At 40.0% G+C, this 21,433-nt stretch overlaps 1 protein-coding gene across 17 annotated transcripts in view; it reads left to right on the plus strand.

The window, feature by feature from the left end:
- si:zfos-588f8.1 overlaps nucleotides 1–21,433 on the plus strand; it is an 85,572-nt gene that overhangs the window by 59,941 nt on the left and 4,198 nt on the right. For 13 of the 17 annotated variants that reach the window (XR_010897794.1, XR_010897793.1, XM_067415368.1 and 10 more), the window contains 23 exons: nucleotides 143–259; nucleotides 1,151–1,231; nucleotides 1,348–1,458; nucleotides 1,554–1,673; nucleotides 1,752–1,901; nucleotides 2,028–2,185; nucleotides 2,275–3,354; nucleotides 3,450–3,513; nucleotides 4,098–4,223; nucleotides 4,848–4,960; nucleotides 5,602–5,711; nucleotides 5,794–5,972; nucleotides 7,429–7,536; nucleotides 10,793–10,963; nucleotides 11,090–11,131; nucleotides 11,213–11,324; nucleotides 11,405–11,478; nucleotides 12,858–13,050; nucleotides 16,024–16,152; nucleotides 16,223–16,328; nucleotides 16,417–16,548; nucleotides 19,490–19,613; nucleotides 19,820–19,867. Coding sequence is in view for 15 of the 17 variants with exons in the window: in XM_067415368.1 (XP_067271469.1) it covers nucleotides 143–259; nucleotides 1,151–1,231; nucleotides 1,348–1,458; nucleotides 1,554–1,673; nucleotides 1,752–1,901; nucleotides 2,028–2,185; nucleotides 2,275–3,354; nucleotides 3,450–3,513; nucleotides 4,098–4,223; nucleotides 4,848–4,960; nucleotides 5,602–5,711; nucleotides 5,794–5,972; nucleotides 7,429–7,536; nucleotides 10,793–10,963; nucleotides 11,090–11,131; nucleotides 11,213–11,324; nucleotides 11,405–11,478; nucleotides 12,858–13,050; nucleotides 16,024–16,152; nucleotides 16,223–16,328; nucleotides 16,417–16,548; nucleotides 19,490–19,613; nucleotides 19,820–19,867 (3,648 nt within the window). In the remaining 2 variants the exon portion in view is untranslated. The remainder of the gene's footprint in view (nucleotides 1–142; nucleotides 260–1,150; nucleotides 1,232–1,347; nucleotides 1,459–1,553; nucleotides 1,674–1,751; nucleotides 1,902–2,027; nucleotides 2,186–2,274; nucleotides 3,355–3,449; nucleotides 3,514–4,097; nucleotides 4,224–4,847; nucleotides 4,961–5,601; nucleotides 5,712–5,793; nucleotides 5,973–7,428; nucleotides 7,537–10,792; nucleotides 10,964–11,089; nucleotides 11,132–11,212; nucleotides 11,325–11,404; nucleotides 11,479–12,857; nucleotides 13,051–16,023; nucleotides 16,153–16,222; nucleotides 16,329–16,416; nucleotides 16,549–19,489; nucleotides 19,614–19,819; nucleotides 19,868–21,433) is intronic. The other 4 variants (XM_067415376.1, XM_067415377.1, XM_067415365.1 and 1 more) reach the window with 2 other exon arrangements.

Here is a 21,433-nt window from a genome sequence, read left to right on the forward strand (position 1 = left end):
AGGGTAAATGTTTTGAAGACTCTACCGCTTAGGGTCGGGCTGAAATGAGAGTTTCCATGCCGTCATGTTCCCATGGCACTCATGTGGCAAAAGAAAGTCTCTGTGTGAGGGAAATTCACTTTCTGTTTTTGTGTTTGGGCAGAGCCTGTTGGACTCTCGTTCGCTGAAGTTCATAGTGGGTCTCCATGACCGCACCACCAAGTCTTTGCTTCATCTGCACAAGAAGAAACGTCCTCCCAGCATCAGTGCCCAGTTTCAAGTAAAAAAAACTTTTATTAGATTAGCCTGGCTGTATTTATATTAAGTTTGGTGGTTCAGCCTAAAATCAATGCTCTGTTCCAGAACATCATAAGGCTAATTCACACCGCATGTTGCCCCTATTACCGTCTGTTGGCATTGACCGGGGTTTGTTTTCACCCGACTGAACATGTTCAATCAGCGTTTGTTGGGGCAATATGAACATGACGGTTATTTTTTATGCAATTCTAAATCCAACGGCCAACTTGTTTGTTGGCTTTTGTCTCTGCGTTGTGAATTAGCCTATAAGCACCAAAATGGTCCAAATGTTGCTTGTGTATAAAAATGTCATTCAGTGCTGAAAATTATCAGGACAACTGTTCAGTCTACATAGCAAACAAATGTTGGAGAAAAAAAAAGTGTTTTTATGTTTAGATGAACATGCTGTTAGCTTAGCGAGATGCTAATATAAACATTTTGTGCCACGTGCAATTAGTGTGGCAGAATAGAAAACAGCTGCTTATGAGGGGCAGTAGACAGAAAGTAATAACAGAAATCTCACTTTGTTTAGGAACGGCTTAAAACTAGCACTCAGAGAATGCTAAGAATATGATTCTCTAAAGAAGGGTGACCAAACATCCTGTTTTCAAGTCCTGTCCTGGCCCTAATATAACAATTTTCTATCCATACAGAGGGGCATACTTTAAATGTATTGAAATTAATAAGGAATCTTTGAGCAAACTTTCATTTAAGTAACTCATTGCGGGGCTGAGTGTCCTGGTTTTTGGTAATCAAAATATGGTCACGCTACTCTAATGGATGTAATAGTCTAAAGGCTTCATGTGTGAACTTCATGGTTCTCTTCTGGTCTTCCTCTTATTATATATTATCTACCTATCTCTCTATCTTGTAGACATCTCTTAGTAAGCTTCTGGAAACGCTGGGGAAGGCTGAACCGTTCTTCATCCGATGCCTCCGCTCCAATGCTGAGAAGGTGCAAATAACACGTCCTTGCCCACATTCCTGGTCTTCATTTAAACTATGCCTTGAGAAAATCTTCTATATGAAATCTATAGTTATTTTGTCTGTTATTTTATATCTCACATTCAGAGGGAAATGTGTTTTGATGAAGCGCTCATTGTGCAGCAACTGCGGTACACAGGCATGTTGGAAACCGTGCGCATTAGACGGTCAGGTTACGGAGCCAAATACACCTTTCAGGTAACGCCGATTTGACCTAGTGATTAAACCCCTAACCCTACGAATTAAACGTGTGTGTTTGTCTAAATAAGCAACGCTCCTTTTTTGCATTACAGGAGTTTACTGAGCAGTTTCGTGTGCTGCTGCCAAAGAACGCTACGTCAAAGGAGGACATATCGTCTCTGTTGCACAAGCTTGGCTTTGACCACACTACCTACCAGATTGGAAAAACCAAGGTTACTTTTTTTTCTTGGTGCTTTAAGTGACTATGTCTCTAGTTATTGACTCTTAACAGTTACGTTCCACTTCTACAGGTGTATCTCAAAGAGCTTGAAAGGCAAAAGCTTCAGGACATCCTGCACAAGGATGTCATGCACAAAATTATTTTCTTGCAGCGTTGGTTTAGAGCCAAAATTGAAAGAATGGACTTTGTTAGAATGAGAGCGGCAGCCATCGTGATCCAGGTATATCAAACACTTGTGTTCCGGTAGTATTGTTGCAATTGTCTTGCGTTTGGGTAGTATTGTTGCAAAATTGTCTTGTGTCTGGCAATCTACTCATGTCTGATATTTGATTGACCATGTCTACAGCGCTCATGGCGTAGGTTCCGCAAAGAGAAGTTCTACCAAGCCGTGGTTGTGATCCAGACAGCATGGCGAGGTACCAAACAAAGAGCTGAATATCGAAAAACACGAGCCTCCATCACAAAGATACAGGCATTTGCGAGAGGGCAATCAGCTCGCAAACGGTATAGACCCTCACACTAGTCAACATGAAATCACCTTAATACAGATTTGTGGATTGTTGAACGTGATTCAGTAAGTTTTGAATTTGTAGGTACTACTTCCTGAAGGAAGAGAAGAGGAAGAGAGAGGAAGAGGAAGCTCGCAGGAGAAAAGAGGAGGAAGCAGCTCGACGAGCCAAGGAAGCTGAAGAGGCCGCTAAGCGAGCGAAAGAAGTTGAGGAGGCGGCAAGGCGACTCAAAGAAGAAGAAGAGGCAGCAAGGCGACTCAAAGAAGAAGAAGAGACAGCCAGGAAAGCCAGAGAGGAAGAGGAAGCAGCTAGAAAACGGAAAGAACAAGAGGAAAGGGAAGCTCTGCTTGCTTTAGAGGCTGAGCGGAAGGAGAAGACGCCACTACAACAAGTACCAACATCAGGCAAGCAGCCTGGCGATGAGAAGACACTAGTGCTGGAGCTCAATAAGGCTCCTGTGAATGTTGAGATTGAAGGTAAGGGCAGGGCCCATGTTGATAATGTTTCTGTCACAAAAGAGCAAGATCATTCTGCGAAGATCCCTCAAGTGGAGGCTGGTCCTCACCTCGATGTCAAGGGGCAACAGAAGCAAACCGAGAAAGAGCCATCCTCCCTTCCCAGAGATGAAGGTGCACAAGGTAAACCCATGTCTCCTGAAACCCAGACTGGGCAGAGCCTAAACAGAGCTCCTCAGCTTGGCAAACTACCAGTGTCCAGAAGTCAGGAAAAACGGGAGCTGAGGAGACAGCGTGGCCTTGAGCACAGCCAGAGAGAAAGTGAGCGGGCGGCTTCGGCCGGGAAAGACGATACTGCTTTCAAGAGCAAAACTCTAGAGAGTCCGGGGAAAGCAGAAGGCAAGTTGAAGGAGCGGTCCGACAGCAAAGAGTTGGATCAGTACACCTTTGTGGCTTGGAAAGGCGAAAAGGCCAAAAGGGATGCTAAAGATGTCCCAACAGAACTTGTTCGGCCATCCACCTTACCCTTAGATATCCCTGCTTCCGTGCCTGGAAGAAATGGCTACAGCGAACCGGCCACCGCTGCTCAACCTGCTCCTGCCAAAGAAGAGTCCAACAGGAGAAAGGAACCATCGAGAAGCAACACTCAGCCGGAAAACCTCCTGGCAGGGCCCCGCAGTCTAGAGGAGAGAAACATCCAAACTCTCCAGTACGGCTTCCTATGTTGTTCTAAGTTTACACCCATCTTCAACTCCTCTAATGTTTCTAACAATATTTTCCGTCTGGTTTTCCAAACTTTACCAGGAATCGCGGGATCTCTATGTCACTAGATGATGTATCCAAAATAGGTTCAGGTGGCTCATCCCAGGTAACGTTTACTTGATTCAGCTGGTTAATACAATGGTACACGAGAACACTGACGAAAATGCTTTTCTTATTTAGTATTTTTGTCTTGTTTCCAGTCTAAATATCTAAAGATTCGTACATTTAAGAAGCATTTACTAGACAAGCAAAAGTTATTGTCTGGTTTTTGGGGGATAACTTGCTTAATCATCTTTATTCAAACAGAAAACAAGATTATTTTGATTTCCCCATTGGAAGATTATTTTGCTTACCCCATTGGCAGATTGTTTAGCTTATTTTAAGCAAAAACGCACTAAATTTTGAGTTATTTTCTTCCAAAACCAGACAATAACTTTTGCTTGTCTAGTAAATGCTTCCTAATTTAAGAATTTTTTGATATTTGTACTGGAGACAAGACAAAAATACTAAGTAAGAAAAGCGTTGTGAAGGAATATATTGATTCTGTGCCTTGAAGTTAAGTTCCACTCCAAGCTTCCCAATGGGGATCATTTGTCTCTGTATGCAACCAGACAATCTTCTGGACATTTTAGGACTATAATTGAATCAAACACTTGAGGTTAAGTGATTATGCTTCTTTGGCTGATTCAGGATAAAGCTCGTAGAAGACGCAGACCGCGGCTCGCCCTTGCACGTATATGTTTGCCCATTAAAAGTGTTGAAATGGAGGATGCAGAGTACTGGACTTTTCCTTTACCCCCCATGAGTCCATTTGAGGTGTTGTATTGCAGCCTGATACTAGATGCCGTCCGGGGGAGCTGTGGTGTGCGGGTTGCTGGTGAAATAAGCTCTTCGAATAATGGGAGGGACTGCAGATATCTTGTGCTACACTGAGGAAACATACATGATCCTTGAGGCCTTTACTCTGTTATCAAATAGGCACAGTTTTTTAGGACAAATGCCGTTCTGGCAGATTTAAATTGTCAAGCGTCCAACACGGTAGCGCTTGCTCTGATTTGAATACAACTCCTTTCACTGCAGTTTTAATTCTGACTGTGGGTTTTAAAACTGAACTTATGGGATAACAGACTAAAACCTCACCTAGTAATGGCAGACCATTTAGTCACTGGTTTATTTCCTCTTCTAACCTTCCATATTGTTTGTCTTTCAATGCTTCATTCTTGATTCTTTTTTAAGTAAATGATCACTTCGTAATTACTCAGTTTGGGATAATAATGGAAGGCATTCATATTTTAGCTTCCTTTAAGGTGTTATCTACACAGGAATAATTCTTCTTTACATTGCCCATTGTCATCTAATAAGCAAAAATGGTTGTTAATGTACATTAGACTGTGCTGTATTAAACTAAGACATCTACCGTGTTCATACATTTTGGTGTAGACACAGTCCAGGGCTGCTGTTGGTCCAGATAGACCAAAAGCCAACACTATGAAGGAAAAAGTTAACGACAGCCAGCACGATGTATCACCTCTCCAGCCATCAACCCCAGAGAGGTACTGTCCTACCTACCTACCAGTATTACCAGTTTAACTACCCTTTCTTCTTCTCAAATCTTCTTAAACAGCTGCTTCACCAAGACAAATCAGACTGTAAAGACAACAGTTTATTCTAACATCATCTACAGCATCCCATGAGAATGTAACACATACTTGCATTGTGTTATGACCACACACTGACACATTTCACAATGTGTGAAATTGAGTGTAGAAACGTTTAACTTATTTCTATAGACCGTGTGTCAGGCATTCGCCTTATCTGCAAGACTCAAAATTAAGAGCTTATGTACTCATCCCTCCCAAATGCATACTCTTATCTGTAGTAGAACATGGTCACACAGGAAATCTGACTCATTTGAACCCATGGGAAAATAAGGCCGCTGGCTTACATCAGCGGTAGTCATTTGTCGACTCCTGGCATAGGTTACCGACTCCTTTATATGGATGCAAGGCATCTGCTATGAGAGAAGGGAGATTCCTGAAATGCCATACTTTGTTATGGAGGTGTGTGATTTCTTGAATGTTTTGATTGTCGAATCCCTTCCCTAACATGACCTGTTTTGCTAGGGTGTTTATAAATAAAATCCCAAACTTGTTATAGCTAATTCTATGAAATGGTACTTTTTTTGGTTCCATAGGACGACAGGGTTTTTCAGAAAGATCTTGAAGAAGCGTCCACATAATAAAGAAGCTCATACCCCAGAAGATGGAGACCTGAGTCTGGCTTCCTTTATGGATCAAAAAGAAGGTGCATAGCTGCGAAGACAACACGTGATTCATTTAGATCAGTGTATTCTGCCTTTTATTCATCCTGTTGTCCTTTTTCATAGCCACTTCTCCATCACGCTCGCACAATTCGAAGACCCACGCGGGCCGGCTGGGTCGGACGCCCAGCATCATGATCAGTCACTCGACAGCTCGGGCCTCGGAGCAGTGGAACGCCTCACTGAACCGTGTGATCACCAACACAAATGAGCTACGCCACCTCGATGAGTTTCTGGGCAATCAGGTACGAAGAATGGATGGGGCTGCTAGGCCTGTCGTGATAGTCAATAAATCAATCAATCGCACGATAAAAAAAAAATGAGCTCGATAATTTTTCCGACCGCGATCATTTGCATGCTTGTTTGTTTTCCTCGTCTCTCTCGCTGACGGAGCGCTCCTCGTCCGTTTGGGGAGGAGTTCAAACTCGACGCGCAGACTGGGAGATGAGACGTCATGCTCGGCCAGATTCGCCTGAACTCGAGCTTCTTCGGTTGCGGAGCCGCACGCAAAGTTACAAACTTGACGTGGACTGTGGCAAGCGAAACGAGGTCCGTCGCGTACTCCGAGTTGACGGCGTTTTTGCCGTGCGCACCCTCGCGCTCGTGCGGACGCGTCGAGTATAAACGAGGCTTAAAGCTACACTGAAGATGGCAGTTTGATAAACGCAAGTTAATTCTTCAGTTCAATCTTTGTGTGCTAAAGGCACAGTTCCTGTAGAGATAGTAATACACATTCTCCTTTTTTGCCAAATAAATGAAAAGCATGTCATTAATGTCTTCTCTCTCGCTGTATCAAAATCTCACCGAGCTTTCCTCAGAGATGGTCAAGTTCAGTTTGTGCATTACATGATATAACGTTTTTTTAATGATTTATCCTAAATTGTTGATAATTAAGTTATATATCATTTGCTGAAGTAAATTTCTGGAGTGTTAACGATTAAAAGAAAAAAACAACAAGGACCGTACAGAACCGAACCGTGGGTTTTGTGAACCGTGCCACCCCTAATATGCACCTCATCTGTTGCAGTTTTCATCCATTTTATTTATTGTTTTTGGTCGTGTTGCTCGTTTATTGTAGCCCTCCCCCAAGATTTTCCTTATTATAATAAGTTATTAATGTCGATAACTTCAATACACGTTAACTATTTAACTAACCTTGGGAACACTCTGTCTTATTGTAGTAATTTTTTTTTTTAAGTCCATAGAAATAAAAGTTAATTGATCTTTGAAAAAATGTACCTGCATTATTATGCCATTGTCATTATTTTAGATGTAAATGGTCTCAGAACGACAATATTATTGTTTTTCGCAATAATTTCTTGGCCAATTTATCGTCCAGCAAAATTTACCATGACAGGCCTAGAGACTGCAAGATGTTCGATTGTCGAGTGTGGTTATTGGTGTGATTTTCTGTTCTGCCGCTCCTTGGATTTGAAATGCCCTGCCTGATCATCTGAGGGCACCTCAAGCTATTGAGACTTTTAAAAAAGGAACTTATGACTTTTAACTATTCCATCTATTACTATTTTACCATCTTTAAATTGTCTTAACTGTAGCACTTTGAGATTTGTTCCAAATGTAAAGTGCAATACAAACAAAATCTATTATTATTATTGATTTAAAGACTGAAAAACTGTTAAAGACTTTGTGTTTATAATATATACAATGTCTCAGATTTGCTCTTTGGCTCTTGCGGTGTAGGTGAATGACCTGCGCTCACGGGGAAAACAGCTTTCAGGATCGGAGCGCATCTTCATTACTGCCACTGTGCAGTTCAGAGAAAACATCAAGGGAATGTACTCGATCTCTGTGAGTAGAGCTAAAACAACCAACACACCACAAATCTGCAATGTAGACCACTTACTCTACATCCTATCAATCCATTTGCAAGCATTGTTATTGCTAATTTTTGCATACAAGTTTGTTGAGTGTTAAAGTTAAGCATATAACAAATAATTTTTTACTCTAGGCATGAAAGTTATGTCTTGCTCTTGGTGGGTGAAAAAGTCCCAGACATTTTAATTGATTGACTTTAGATCTTTTGACTTCGGCTAGTAAGCAACCGCCAACATCATGCGTACAACTGCACATCATTAGCTTTTGCACTAGAGGAACGTTTTCATAGTTCCTGATAGTATTGGTGGAAATCCCCACTTTTTGGCATGTTCACATCGCAAGAACTGGGAAGGATTTTAGTTATAGGAACACTTTTGGGGGACTCAGTTCGTTTCTACCACAGAGTAGGGTCTAACCTAACACAATAGGAACTACTGAGTGTACGATGATTTGGCCAAATGTATGGCAAACACTGGCACCCACCATTTTTATAAAGCCATGTTAACACCCATTTTTTAGCCTATAAATTTACTCCACGAACATGAAAAATGGCGATAGATGCCAAAGATGCCGAAGTCCAGGCATGCGACAGAACGCAAGTGACGGCTTGAAGGGTTAGTACACACAAAAATTAAAATTACACAGATTAATGGGTCCTGCACACTGTGCAATTTTTCAAAATCCTTTGCGAAGGTCCCTTGTCAGACTGTACGAACATGATCCCCGATGTAAGCCATGTCACACTGTAAGATCTCAGTTGACATTAATGTCAGACTGCACGATAGTGAAGGCGCGCTAAAAACGGACGCACACAAGAAAACTCACCCAGAGTTTTATATCATCAATAAATGAGGCGTTCGGTGACAGTGAGCTGCATTACACGCGGGACTGAAATGGAGGCTACAAAGAAATCTCTAGCTCTCGTTTTGGTCATAGTTTGTCTTGGAAAATGGAGATATTTGACTGTCGTCGTAGGAGAAGTCACACTGCAGGATTCTGTGCCAAATCTTCTGACACTGCCAGAATTTCGTCTGAGGTAAAATTTGATCGCGGTGCTCATTAATCGGCTGCCGGTGAACATGTCAAACTAACGACCAAAGACGTCAGATTTTAGCCTTGGATCAGAGGAATCTTTTAAGATTTGCTAAATTTGTCTCAGACGGCCAAATCTTGGCCAAAATCGCACAAGCTGTTAAGCTGTGTGCACCCGGCTTAACTCACCCTCAAGTCATCTTATGTGTGTATGACATTCTTCTTTTAGTTATATTACAAATGTCCTGGCTCTTCCCAGCTTTATAATGGCAGTGACTTGTTGGGTCATTTTTGAAGTCCATAAAAGTGCATCTATCCATCATATAACTGCTCCACGCGGCTCCAGGGGTTAATAAAGCCCTTTTGCGAAGTAGCACATTTGTGTAAGAAAAATATCCATATTTAAAAATGTATAGACTAAAATAACTAGCTATTGATTTATGGCAAAAGAGTAACCCTTTAACTCTTGACACGTGTATTGACGAACGCAGAAAACGCGAAGGATAGAGCAAAACAAAGCACCGGTCTAAAACTAGATGTTTTAAAGAGAAATGGTGAAGGATTTTGATATTAGAGAAGAGGAGCTGGCGTTTGTTGCCCAGCACTATCCATGAGAGGCGTCAAAGCTTGAGATGCTCCTGTACATCAGGTACAGTGTTGTATATCATTCTGCCAAAAGCTAGTTACTTTAGTCTATTAAGTTTTAAATATGGATATATTTCTTATACAAATGCGCCACTTCGCTTCAGAAGGCCTTTATTAACCCCCGGAGCCGTGTGGAGCAGTTATATGATGGATAGATGCACTTTTATGGACTTCAAAAATGACCCAACAAGTCACTGCCATTATAAAACTTGGAAGAGCCAAGATATTTTTAATATAACTCTGATTGTATTCGTCTGAAAGAAGAATGTCATACACACATAACATGTCTAGAGGATGAGTAAATCATGGGCTATTTTTCATTTATAGGTGAACTAACCCTTTAAGTCACTTATGAGGAAAATGGCCCTAGGGGAAAATTGTCCCACTTTATATTTGGTGTATTTAACTACTATGTACTAACATATAAGTTAATAATTTGATACAATTAACTTATTGTGTACATGCATGTTTTAACATTGTTCTTACTTCTTCTTTTTTTAAATACCTGGATGTAATTACAGCTGCAATTAGTTTTTGTAAATGCATCTGTAATTACACTGTTGACCTTCCCTTACCATTTACACCACCCTTAAACCTAACCGTACCACCAAACCGGTCCCTAACCTCACCCATATCCCATCTCAATGGCAGCAAAAGTGTTTAGCAATACAATATGAACACATTGAGTACATTGTACTTAGTTCGGTCTTATTTATATAGCACCTTACAGACTACCACCGTAGTTCCAAAGTGCCGTACATTGCAGATAAAAAGAAACCAACAAGACAAAATTCAAAACATCCATGTACTGATGTACTAAAATGCCAGAGAGTACAGATATGTTTTTAAGCAGTCCTTAAAAACATTTAGATTTATGGCAGATCTAACATCCATCGGCAGGCATACTTATTTTTTGTTGTAAGTACATAGTAGTTAAAGCTACACTGTGTAACTTTTTTAGTTTATTCTTAGCTAAAAACACTTAGTTCTTTCAAAAATATATGTGCTCATTAATGTATATTTACTTCTTTCAAGTAATAAAGTATTCCCGTAAGTTTATAATATGCCATTGAAAATCCATACGGGTGAGGGGTTTGAATGCCGGTCGCCATGTTGCTCCTCCATCTTGACAGTACAGTAGCCAAAGAGGGACATACCCATAAATTCAAGCTTCGAGTTCAAGTTTTACACTCAATGGCACTCATTGACGAGGTCGAACTTGGACTAAATCGGCCACCGATTTACAGAATTTACAGAAACACCGAACAGAAACTATTATTCACTGAACTGTCATATATCTTTACACCGCTAGATGGGGGAAAATATCACACAGTGTAGCTTTAAGGACACCTAATATAAAGTGTGACAGAAAATGTAGTTCTCTGGGGACCGCCCTGCTGGCTAGTTCATATGTATACCCCTGTGTGAAAGAGCACATTAGCTACCAGGAAGCAAAGCCCTGGTAATGGCCTGCATCATCCAAGCTTGAGTGGACAAATACAGCTTATATTCAGAATACTTCATGTTATTAATTTCTTGTTCACATCTACAGAAACCTCAGATCGGGTATAAGGCTTTGATGAATTGCTACCAGAATAAAGTGATTAGTCTGGCTGGAGAAAAGCAGAAGGGTGAGGTACCGCTGGTGGTCAATCTCTTCCAGTCAGTTCTGGACGGCTTCATCAGAGCGGAGATCAAAAAAGAAGAGGCCGAACCCGCCAAGGTGAACGTTCATTCATCTCCTGTTACCCCTCCCCCAAGATTTTCCTTATTATAATAACAGTTATTAATGTTGATAACTTCAATACACGTTAACTATTTAACTAACCTTGGGAACACTCTGTCTTAGCCCCCCAAAAGTCGTAAGATGAGAAGGAAGAAGGCTAAAAGCGTAAGTATTTCTATCCATCTATCCATCCTCTCACACCGACTCTACATTGTGAATAAATGTAAACATCTGATCTGGATTTAGTTGGAGAATCCATTGGACCATGTGTTTACAAACTACCAAGTCAACATCATGCAGTCTTGTGATCACTGCACGTCCTACATCTGGGGAATGGAGAAGGCCTACATGTGCAGCTGTGAGTATCTCTGAGAGGAACCCAAAGGATTGACCTTCAGTGGGGCTGACGGCGTCACTGATGACCGATTTTTGTTTCAGATTGCAAGATGGTTTGCCATAAGAAGTGCATTTGTAAAATCACCATAGACTGCTCTACATTCTGCTCCAAGAAGGTAAGGATCCAGTCCTCTAAGCATTCATTTTAAAGAAAAAATCAACCAGTTGAACAAGATGTTGTGTTGTTTCTGGGTCTTGTTTTGCGATGACTCCGATCTTCAAGCATTTATACCCTTGTGTAATCAACGCGCCAACCTAAATAAACCCGTCTCTTGCGTAATACCCAGAAATTTAGAATATTCCGATCTAATATGATTTCTGACCTGTAAGGTTGCCAGAATAATAATAATACACTGTGTGTTAATAGGCCAGAGGAGAACTGCCCCACTAACTGAGTCTGGTTTCTCCCAAGGTTTATTTTTCTCCATCACGCCCTGATGGAGTTTTGGTTCCTTGCCACTGTCGCCTTTGGCTTGGCTTGCTCAGTTGGGGACACTAAAATTATGATCCAAGTTATTCAACTAAATATACAATTAATTAGGTCTTATTTCATTCTGTAAACTATAATACTGATCTGCCAACATTGTCGCTCTATGATAAATTAAAATAAGCTGATAACATCACTGTTTTCTCCAGAACGACTGTACAGCCAAATCAAATTTTGTTGCAATATTGTCCTGTTTAATAGCCTGACAAGCCAGACCCACATCAAGATGTTTGGTCTGGAAACTCACCATTGACAGCTCAATCCGAGGGGCGGGATAAACGGTTGTCTTTCAAACTCCCTCTGCACACGATAGGATAGTGCTACACCAACCAGAGCAACGAAGGTGAAGCAGAGCTTGTTGATAGATTAAACATTCACCCGTATCCGGTCGGCTAAACTCCGAACACATCTTCCCTTTTTAAGAATGACTTCAGTGCCGTTCTTTGTTCTTTTCTCAGATTCGAAAGATCGCTGCCGTTCGCCAGCTTCTGTGTTTAGTAGAAGCACGCAAACGCAACTCGGCCGGCGTCATTATGGCCCCGCCTACCGACTCTATACACGATGTGATTGGCCCGGCAAGAGTTAGGCGAATACAGCTCAGAAGGGTATTGAGAGTTGCTAGACGACACTCGCGGGGCAGATTAGATTTGCTGCCGCTAGGGTGCGTCTAGATTTCTAGGCTACCTGTTTAACACTGTGAAGCTGCTTTGAAACAATTGTCATTGTAAACGCGTGATATAAAGTTGATTGATTGGTTGGTTGGTTGATCGATTGATCGGTTGATTGATTGATTGATTGATTGATCGATCGATCGGTTGATTGATGGATTGATCGATCGATTGATTGATTGGTTGGTTGATTGATTGATCGATCGGTTGAACGATTGATTGGTTGGTTGGTTGATCGGTTGGTTGGTTGATTGATTGGTTGATTGATCGGTTGATTGATTGCTTGATTGGTTGATTGATTGATTGATTAATCGGTTGCTTGATTGATTGATTGCTCTAGTGTGATGACGAGCCTGGATCGCAGCACTTTGGTGTGCGCGTGTGCCATCTGGTCAATAACAAGACCCCTGTGCCGGTTGTGCTGGAGATAATGCTGGAACATGTGGAAATGAACGGCCTGTATACAGAGGGCATCTACAGGAAGTCCGGCTCAGCCAATCGCATAAAGGAGCTACACCAGCTGTTGGAAGCAGGTGAGCCATCTTGGATATTACCAGAACTCAATGGCATATTGACTTTGTAGACTTTTGACTAGGGGTGTAACGATACACTCGTGTCACGGTTCGATATACAGTACAGCCCAAAAGTGTTTTTGAAAGAAGTTTCTTCTGCTCATCAAGCCTGCATTAATTTAATATTGTGATATAATATTACAATTTAAAAAATATTTGGTTTTCAAATTATTATACTTTAAATGATCATTTATTTCTGTGATAAAAGCTGAATTTTCAGGATCATTCCTCCAGTCTTCAGTGATCATGATCCTTCAGAAATCATTCTCAGATGAGGATTCATTATGAGTGCTGGAAACAGTTCTGCTAACTAATATATTTGATGAATAAAAGGTTCAAAAGAACTGCATTTATTCAAAATGAAAAATATTTTCAAACAATATAAATCTCCTTTACTATCATTACTACAACTATATTTTTTTATCAATTTAACACATCCTTGCTGGATAAAATTATTGATTTATTTCAAAAAAAGAAAGAAAAAGTATCAAAGGTTATGAAAAAATATTAATCAGCAGAACTGTTTCCAACACTCATAATGAATCCTCAAATGAGAAGGATCATGATCACTGAAGACTGGAGGAACCATCCTGAAAATTCAGCTCTGATCACAGAAATAAATGATCATTTAATGTAGAATAAATTGAAAACCAAATATTTTAAATTGTAATAATATATCCAGTGATGCCAGTAACGCGTTACATAGTAACGCGTTACTCTAATCTGACTACTTTTTTCCAGTAACGAGTAATCTAACGCGTTACTATTTCCAAACCAGTAATCAGATTAAAGTTACTTATCCAAGTCACTGTGAGTTACTATTTTAGTCATTTTCCATAGTTAAAAACGACAGCTTATCAAAATTCTCAGCCCGGGGGCTGGAGCCGTGTTTTTTATTTATTTTATTTTTTTACATTGTTGCAGCCATTAACATAATTCAGTTTTGTTTTTAATGTCAAAGTAGTTATTTTTCGTTTCGTTTCTTTATAAACCTAATTAAGAAAAATGTTCAGAGCAATTTTTTGTTTGTTAAATTAAAGTTTATATAGGCAAGGCAATTCAAGAGTTGGTTTGAGAGACTAGGCTATTAAACATGCGGTTAACTCACTGGGTCGTCACATAAAAAAATTAAAACTTTAATTTAACAAACAAAAAATTGCTCTAAACATTTTTCGAAATGACCTTAATAAAGAAACGAAACGAAATATAACTACTTTGACATCAAAAACAAAGTAGGCTAGTTATTATACCACCACAAAGAATTTTTTGACGAGCTGAGGCAGGCTGATAGATTAGCCTACTGCTCACAACGGCGTTCAAAAACCCGAAACGGGCTACACAATCTAAAAAAAAATAAAAAAATAGAAAGTACATGCAGGTTGTCTTATAGCCTACCTTACACTTCAGCAAAATTAATATAAATCCGATCTTCAATTCCCGCGGTATATGCTCATTTAACGGAGTTCACATCAAAGCAAAAGATTCCAGCATTTTATTCAGCAGCTCATTTCAAATTCAAAGATCGCATATGAGAGAGAGCGACCTAAGCACTGGTAAGATCATTAGTCTCATTATTTTATATTGAAGATGATTGTGTTTTGTGTGACTTATTTTAAAGTTTCATTTACGGCCATATGCGTTGGCTTGCTTTACTCATTTGCAGCGATGTTGCAGTAGCACCGTCATATCTATCTGACTACAACATAACACGCTCTCACACATTTATTTTTTAATTATTTGCCAGGAGTAAAATTTACACATGTGGTTTAAACAACCAGATATATTTACATTTGTCCGGTTTAGTTTGAAATGCTTTCATGCACCTTCTGAATTGGTTTGTTTGAGTGATCGGAATTAAATACGTCTGGAAAGACTCTCGGAAGGCATTTAGGCCTACTCCTGGTCATTTCGCAATCAGATAGATACCTGGTCAGAGAAAATGAATGAAGGAACCGGTTGTAAAAAGGCCATAACTCTAGCAGCTGCACTGAAGAGACGGACTCTTTAACCCTGCGCGAGCCATATCTTGACAGTGGCGTAAGCTATCATGGTCTCATGTTGTTTCCACCAGCACATCTCATTGTTCATTTTAATTATTAAAATAAATATAAAACGAAGGAGAAGACTAAAAAAAAGGGGCGTAAAAAAGTCGGGGCCGTCAGGCTCGGGCATAAATGCAATAAAGTGTGTTGCCAAAAACGGTTGTCATTTCTATTTTGAGGCGGCAGGGGTGTTGTCGGCAACTGCTGAATGTAACTTATAAAGTAACTTGTAATCTAACTTAGTTACTTTTAAAATCAAGTAATCTGTAAAGTAACTAAGTTACTTTTTAAAGGAGTAATCAGTAATCAGTAATCAGATTACTTTTTCAAAGTAACTGTGGCAACACTGAATATATCACAATATTTTAAAAAAAAATCTGTATTTTTGATCAAATTAATGCAGGCTTGATGAGCAGGAGAAACTTCTTTCAAAAACATTACAAATAGTAATGTGTCCAAACTTTTGGCTTGTAGTGTATATCACGATAATGAACTCACGATACGATATGTATCCCGATATTTTAAATCAACATAAAGAGGAGGTTTTTATTTAATATATAATATAATATTAATTATTTGTGTATTATTATTATTAGTAGTAGTACCCACAAATATTCCCCCCATTGCATCATTATACATTATATTTAACATTATATATAGTCGTTTAATGTAATAATGTTACTGAAACTCCATAAACTTTCATGTTTTCCCCTCACGCATTACTCCCAATACATATCTCCCATTGGTCCTAGCGTCATGCCTCTCCCGCTATTAATGCACTATAAATATAAGAATAATCCATCTCAGTTAACGATATATCGTTACACCTCTACTTTTGACTGTTGACATGATGTCTAGTAGCTTATATAACTTTGTTTAATGACATGTGAAGGCCCAGAGAATGTTTGTCTGGAGGACTACCCCATCCATGCTGTCACTGGCCTGGTCAAACAGTGGCTAAGGGAGCTGCCCGAACCCCTCATGACCTTCACGCACTACAATGACTTCCTCCGTACCATAGGTTGGTCACCTCTCTCTTGCCCTTGTGGTGTCCCTCAGGCTTTCCCTGACACTTTGGTTGTCTTTCGTAGAACTTCCTGAGAAGCAAGAGCAATTGCAAGCCATTTATAAAGTTTTGGAACAGCTTCCTACAGCAAACTTCAACACCTTGGAGAGACTCATATTCCACCTCGTCAGGTACGGATGAGTTTATTCCGTACACGACAAACGCAGAGAGTAGAAAAACGTTTAACCGTCAGGTGTTAATGCTCTGGTTTCATTTCAGGGTTGCGAAGGAAGAGAAGAGCAATCGGATGACGCCAAACTCTCTAGCCATCGTTTTTGCCCCCTGCATTCTCCGCTGTCCGGACAGTGCCGACCCGCTCATGAGCATGAAGGATGTTGCCAAAACCACCACGTAAGAATAGTGTGTCGTTAAAGAGATAGTTCACCCAAAAAAGAAAATTAGCCCATGATTTACTAACCCTCAAGTCATCCTAGGTCTATAGGACGTTCTTCTTTCACATTCGGCGTTATAAAAAAATCCTGACTCTTTCCAGCTTTATAATGGCATTGAGTTGTTAGTTTGTTTTTGAAGTCCATAAAGTGCATCTATCCATCAAAAAAGTGCATCTATCATTATATAACTGCTCCACACGGCTCCGGGGGTTAATAAAGGCCTTCTGAAGCGAAGTGATGCGTTTGTGTATGAAAAATATCAATTTTTCCTGTACATCAGGTCAGGGGTCACTCTTTTAGTGCAAGTCGACTAGTTATTTTAGTCTATAAAGTTTTAAATATGGATATTTTTCTTACACAAACACCTCACTTTGCTTCAGAAGGCCTTTATTAACCCCCAGAGCCTTGTGGAGAAGTTATATGATAGATAGATGCACTTTTATGGACTTCAAAAACTAACCATCAAGGCCCCGCGACACTGCAAAAAAAATGCATTGCTTATTTAGTATTTTTTCCTTGTTTCCAGTCCAAATATCTAAAAATTCTTAAATCGAGATGCATTTACTAGATAAGTAAAATTCAAAGATATTTTTGCTTGGTTTCTGGGGGAGAAATATCAAAATATCAGAAACCACTTCAGCTCTGCACCCCCTCATAATCTTTTTAAAAAATCTATAACTTGCGCACCACAAAACTAGACATGTATGGTATCATTTGAAAGATTAGAACCTCAGCTTTCTTAATAACCCATTAACTTCTGCATTTATATTACATAGAAGAAAATAATACGGTCTGAATTCGACCCCCCCGCAATGACCGCCCCTTGAGAAAATCATGCAAATAATATAAAATGTCATATTTTTATCACACAAACACACCTAAAATAGACAAGTCATATATCAAATGAAAGCTATTGGCCTCAGGAATATCGCTGAGCAGTTAATTTCACCAATCCAATAATTTACAGCAAATTTATGAAATTTGGAAATGACTCCTTTGAACAAGCAAACACGAGTCATATTCCTGTTCGGATCACAAACTCTTTGTAAAGCTACTAGCCTCAAACCCTATATCAGCTTGTTCCTTTGGTTGTTTGCTTCAAAATGAGACTATTTTTTACATGTCTGTGAGCAAGCATGGCCAAACGACACTGTAATATGTCACCGATGTCCAGATCAAAACGTGTGATGCAGACAAATACTCTTATTATTGCTAGTTTTGATTGTCGATGTTAGCCACGATTTTTGATGATGTCATCACATATTGCATCATGCTACAGAAAAGCTGAGAATCTCAGCTCTTTATAGACATGTGGATCATGATTCTAGACCAATCAGAGCCCGAGATCTCCCTTTACAAAGTTGAAGAGGCGGAGCCTTCTTTTTTTCCATTTCCTAGTGGCCAGTTTATTTTATTTGCAAGGGGATATCAAAAAAAATATTTTTTCCCCTGTTTAGTGCCAATTTATAGAATCAACAGAAACATCCAAAAAGCTTGGATCCCAAAATGATTAAAAAAAAAAAAATGGATTTTTTAATAAATTAATTAAAAATAAATCAAAATATTATTTTTTTATCCATGTTTATCATAAGATTGTGAATAGATAGAATATAATGTATGCAATATTCTACCACTGTGTTAAAATTTAGAGTTTTTTCTGTAAAATGAGACCATTTTTATCAATTTACTCCAATGTATGTGGGTAGGGCGCTTTTTTAAATTCAGATATTCCTAATTCTCAAAAAAATGTAAAATGTGCTTCAGAGCTGAAGTGGTTAAAACAACCCTCTCTTATTAAAAGGATAAATCACCAAAAATGAAAATTAGCCCATGATTTACTCAACCTCAAGTCATCCTAGGTGTATATTAGAGTGCGGATCGGGCTGCATTTTTCTGTCCGAGCCCGACCCGCGTCCGACAGAGCAGTAACCGAACCCGACCCGAGCCCGACAGGCATTCAAATATTTATGTCCGAGCCCGACAGTTAAAATCTATTTTTTCCCCTCATATACTAATGACACGCACGTTTGTTTGTGTGGAAATCCCGCTTTTATTAAGCAACTGTAAGGAAGGCATTCTGAAATGTTTACAGACGAGCGCATCAGCGCGCACACGGGGCATTAAACGTTACACAGAGCCCAATCAAATAGCCAACTGAAATTAAATGAACAAAGGTCTGCTAAAAATGGCCCAAGCTAACAGAACAAAACATTAACGTAACACAATTTAAATGCTTATTGAAATGAAAGTCATCTTACCAATTTTCTCAAACTGTGGTTCCTAAACTGCAACATGGGATCTATTAACATAATCTATCCATCAAAGTTTAGGCTAATCGAGGTTTTATGTAGAAAAAGGATTGCATCAACTGCGGATGGCTTCAAGGCTGTCCTGCCGCCAGCAGCGCTGAAGTTGCGCTCACTGGAATGACAGGGATGCCGCGGGCAATATGCACGCACGTGTTGCGAGTTGTTGTCACGGCGACATAAACAAATTTCCGCATGCAGGAAGACGGATGTTAGGGTTATATAATGCATGTATTTTAATCACAAAAACAAACCATTGCATCAAGTTAAACAGGCCCATTGGCTACTTGCATAATAAGCAGTTTTAAATTTAAAAGGTTCAATGCCTTTTCGCGCTGACGTGACCGAGCCCGACCCGAACCCGAACGTCTATCTAAATATCTGTCCGAACCCGACCCGACCCGTCGGGTACCGTCAGAACCCGTCGGGCTCGGGTCGGGTATCCATCCTCTAGTGTATATGGCATTCTTCTTTCAGACAAATACAATGGGAGTTATATTAAAAAAGTCCTGACTTTTTTCAGGACATTTTTTCCTGACCAAGAATGTGTTGTTTTAAAGTGAAATCTCAAGCCTGACTCTTTCCTATCCTCAGTTGTGTGGAGCTTCTACTTCACGAACAGATCCGGAGATACAATGAGAAAATGGAAGAGATCGAGCAGCTGGAATACGCTGAGGAACTGGCTGTCAATCAGCTCAAGCTAAAAAGAAAAAACACGGTAAACTTGACTTGCCTCGTCTTTTAACAGAGTACATTTCTGCATCATTTGAAAGTGGTTTGTTTCCAGATGCCTGTAAAAAGTGCCCATATTTCCCTCCCTGAACAACTACATTTCCCAACAGTCCGCAACCTTCCACAAGATGCCAACAGAGAGTAACTGTCACAACACTTTTTTTGCTTCTCTTTTTTTTAATGTCTTTGTAGTGCTGGCCTTTACCTCTCAGATTTATCACTCCTTACAAAGAAGTGGCGGTACGTATGCCCCTGTGGTATTGTGAACCCCAGTAGTTTGGCATGCTCATGCATCCAGTGTGAATGCAGTGTGGTAGTCATGCCCTACTAATACTAACTCAACCCACTGCATGCGTTAGTGTCACTATAGACCTGTAGACATTCAGGAGGGTGTCGGTGTAGATGTGTGCTGGTTTTGGGTGGTCACTACAGTGAATGGCATGAATTTCAAAGCTATGCGAGATCAGTTGTGCTGAACATTAAGCAATACGGGATACTTCACCGCTTTTTCATATTAAACTGTTATTCCCTTAACTAAAACGAGTTGATACATACCTCTCTCGTCTCAGTGTGTGCTCTTAATCTCTCTGATGCGCGGTGATGATCTGATAGCATTTAGCTTAGCCCACTCAGCCCAGTTCATTCACTATGGAACCAAACAGAGATCAAGTTAGAAGCGACCAAACACCTCCACATTTCCCCTATTTAATTACAGTTACACGAAGCCTAGTATGGTGACATAAAATAAAACATGGCGGTTTTCTGAGGGGATTAAAAAGGGGAACTATAATGTATGGCGGAATAGCACTTCTGAGAGTACTTCGACTCAAGTAAAAAGTCCCGGCTTCCCTCACATCTCTCTCTCTCTCATCTCCCCCTATTGACATAAATGAGAGAGTGAGGGGGAGATGTGAGGGAAGATGTTTCGGCCGGGACTTTTTACTGCGCCGAGTCGAAGTACTCTCAGAAGTGCTATTCCGCCATACATTATAGTTCTCCTTTTTAATCCACTTAGAAAAGCGCCACGTTTTATTTTGTGTCATCATACTTGATTGTTCAACTATTGGTGTAACTGTATTAAAATACAGGAAACGTGGAGGTGTTTGGTCGCTTCTAACTTGATCTCTGTTTGGTACCATAGTGAATGAACTGGGCTTAGCGGGCTAAGCTAAATGCTATCAGATCGTCACCGCGCGTCAGAGAGATTAAGAGCACACACTGAGACGAGAGAGGTGTGTATCAGCTCGTCTTAGTTAAGGGAATAACATAGTTTAATATGAAAAAGCGGTGAAGTAGCTCTTTAAGCAACAGGCTATAATTTTTTGTAATTGGTGTTTCATGAACAGCAATAGTATACATCATGAAGAAAAATAAGTTGGCAAGTCTTGACTGTTAGACTTTTGTTTTTGATTCCTACAAACCTTTGAAACTCATGCCATGGAAACTTCCAGACTTGAATTGTATTTGGTTCCTAAATACAAAATAACATCCATCCAAGTGCTTGAAATTCTCCCCTTGAGACCTTTTCTTTCTTCCAGACTTACTTTTGTAAAACATCTCTAGTATTCTTCCTTTCCACTGCACAAGGGATAGTTGTGCCACTCTTGAAAACTTCAAGTAGAAGTCAAACGGAGTGTAAACGGGTGTACAGGTGTTAACGGGGTCTAAAACGTTTTAAGCTTGTCCACTTTAAACCACTTCCAGAGGTAGCCGAAAAACGCATTCGACCGGATTGCTTTCGTAGAGTAAATGCTCATATGTTCGGGTATGTTTAGACAGCCACTAAAAGACCCCGTTCTCCGCCTA

This window comes from Pseudorasbora parva, chromosome 14 (assembly GCF_024679245.1).
Source record: "Pseudorasbora parva isolate DD20220531a chromosome 14, ASM2467924v1, whole genome shotgun sequence".
NCBI lineage: Eukaryota > Metazoa > Chordata > Actinopteri > Cypriniformes > Gobionidae > Pseudorasbora > Pseudorasbora parva.